This window comes from Benincasa hispida, chromosome 5, assembly GCF_009727055.1.
Source record: "Benincasa hispida cultivar B227 chromosome 5, ASM972705v1, whole genome shotgun sequence".
Classification (NCBI taxonomy): domain Eukaryota; kingdom Viridiplantae; phylum Streptophyta; class Magnoliopsida; order Cucurbitales; family Cucurbitaceae; genus Benincasa; species Benincasa hispida.
Genome location: NC_052353.1, coordinates 36651198 through 36652319, shown reverse-complemented (window position 1 = coordinate 36652319; position 1122 = coordinate 36651198). Strand labels below are relative to the sequence as shown.

General features: G+C 47.5%; 1 protein-coding gene across 1 annotated transcript; it reads right to left on the bottom strand.

Annotated features, from left to right (window-relative positions):
• Positions 1-321: 321 nt before the first annotated feature.
• LOC120077319 lies at positions 322-852 on the bottom strand. Its single transcript, XM_039031201.1, has one exon. The coding sequence runs from the start codon at positions 850-852 to the stop codon at positions 322-324; it is 531 nt and encodes a 176-aa protein (XP_038887129.1).
• Positions 853-1122: the final 270 nt, after the last annotated feature.

Genomic DNA, 1122 nt, shown 5'->3' with positions numbered 1-1122 from the left:
TTCCTATTCCATTGCTGCTGTCCACTTGAACCCGCCAGGTCTTGACTTGAAGATTGGTCCCTACCATTTGTAGTGTTTCTACTAGGGCACCCATATGTCATATGCCCTTCCTGTCCACAACGATAACACACCCCTGCTCCAACCAAGCAACGACCCCAGTGACGCTTTCTGCATGAGTTACAAATCGGCTTTTCCTCTTTAATAGTAATAGGTTTCTTTTGCTGAGACTCAGAAGTCTTTTGGTCTGCTTTCCTTTTCTAACCCACGGAGGTCCCAATCCTGAGTGACCTCATGTATTCCTCTCCCACCTAGGAGTCAGCATCAATCCTCACGGCGGCCCGCAGTACCGCAACATATGTTTTGAGGTCCAAGGCATGTATTGCCTCGCAGTCTGCTCCTTTGACCCTGGATGAATCTCTTGGTCCCCGCTGCCTCGGTGGCTACTAGTTCAGGAGAAAAGTGGGAGAACTTATAAAATTCTTGTTCATATTTCTCCATTGGCATAACTCCCTGTTTCAAGCTTAATAATCTTGCCTGCTTGTTGTACCGGGTGTTGGCCGAAAAATACTTTTCATAAAAGTTCTCCTTGAACTGCTCCCTGGTTGCAAGCTTCCCACTGGTATCAATCATCTTTTTTGCTGAATGCCACCAGATTTTTGCGTTACCAGTCAACATGAAAATTGCGCATTGAAGTTTGTGCTCTTTTGGACACCTCATAAAACGAAATATCATCTCAATAGATGGCAACCACATCTCTGCTTTGGTGGGGTCCCCCAATGATCCATCAAAGGAGCGAGGGTCATACTTCCTGAAATCTCTCAGATGTTTAGCCTCAAGAGACAGGCCTTGCATGTCTCTATCCTACGGTCGGGTCTGTTGTAAATGCTTGGGTGGCACCGGTTCCTCCTGAGCCTGGGTCTGGGCAGTCTGTCCTGCCATCGTGCTACGAATCAGCTCCTGTAGCTTTCCCATTAGGGAGGATGCGACAGCTTCACTAATTCTTACTTCCATTGCCTTTTCATCAATTCGGGTCATAGGCGGATTTGGAGCTGCCAGGACAGTCTGGCTACTCTCACCTCCCTCTGCTTGCACTTTTTCTCTAACTGTCTTTCTTGCTCTAGG

What these genes read in the sequence shown, in the direction of transcription:
- LOC120077319 (XM_039031201.1), bottom strand. Translation starts at nt 852, where the DNA reads ATGCAAGGCCTGTCTCTTGAGGCTAAACATCTGAGAGATTTCAGGAAG.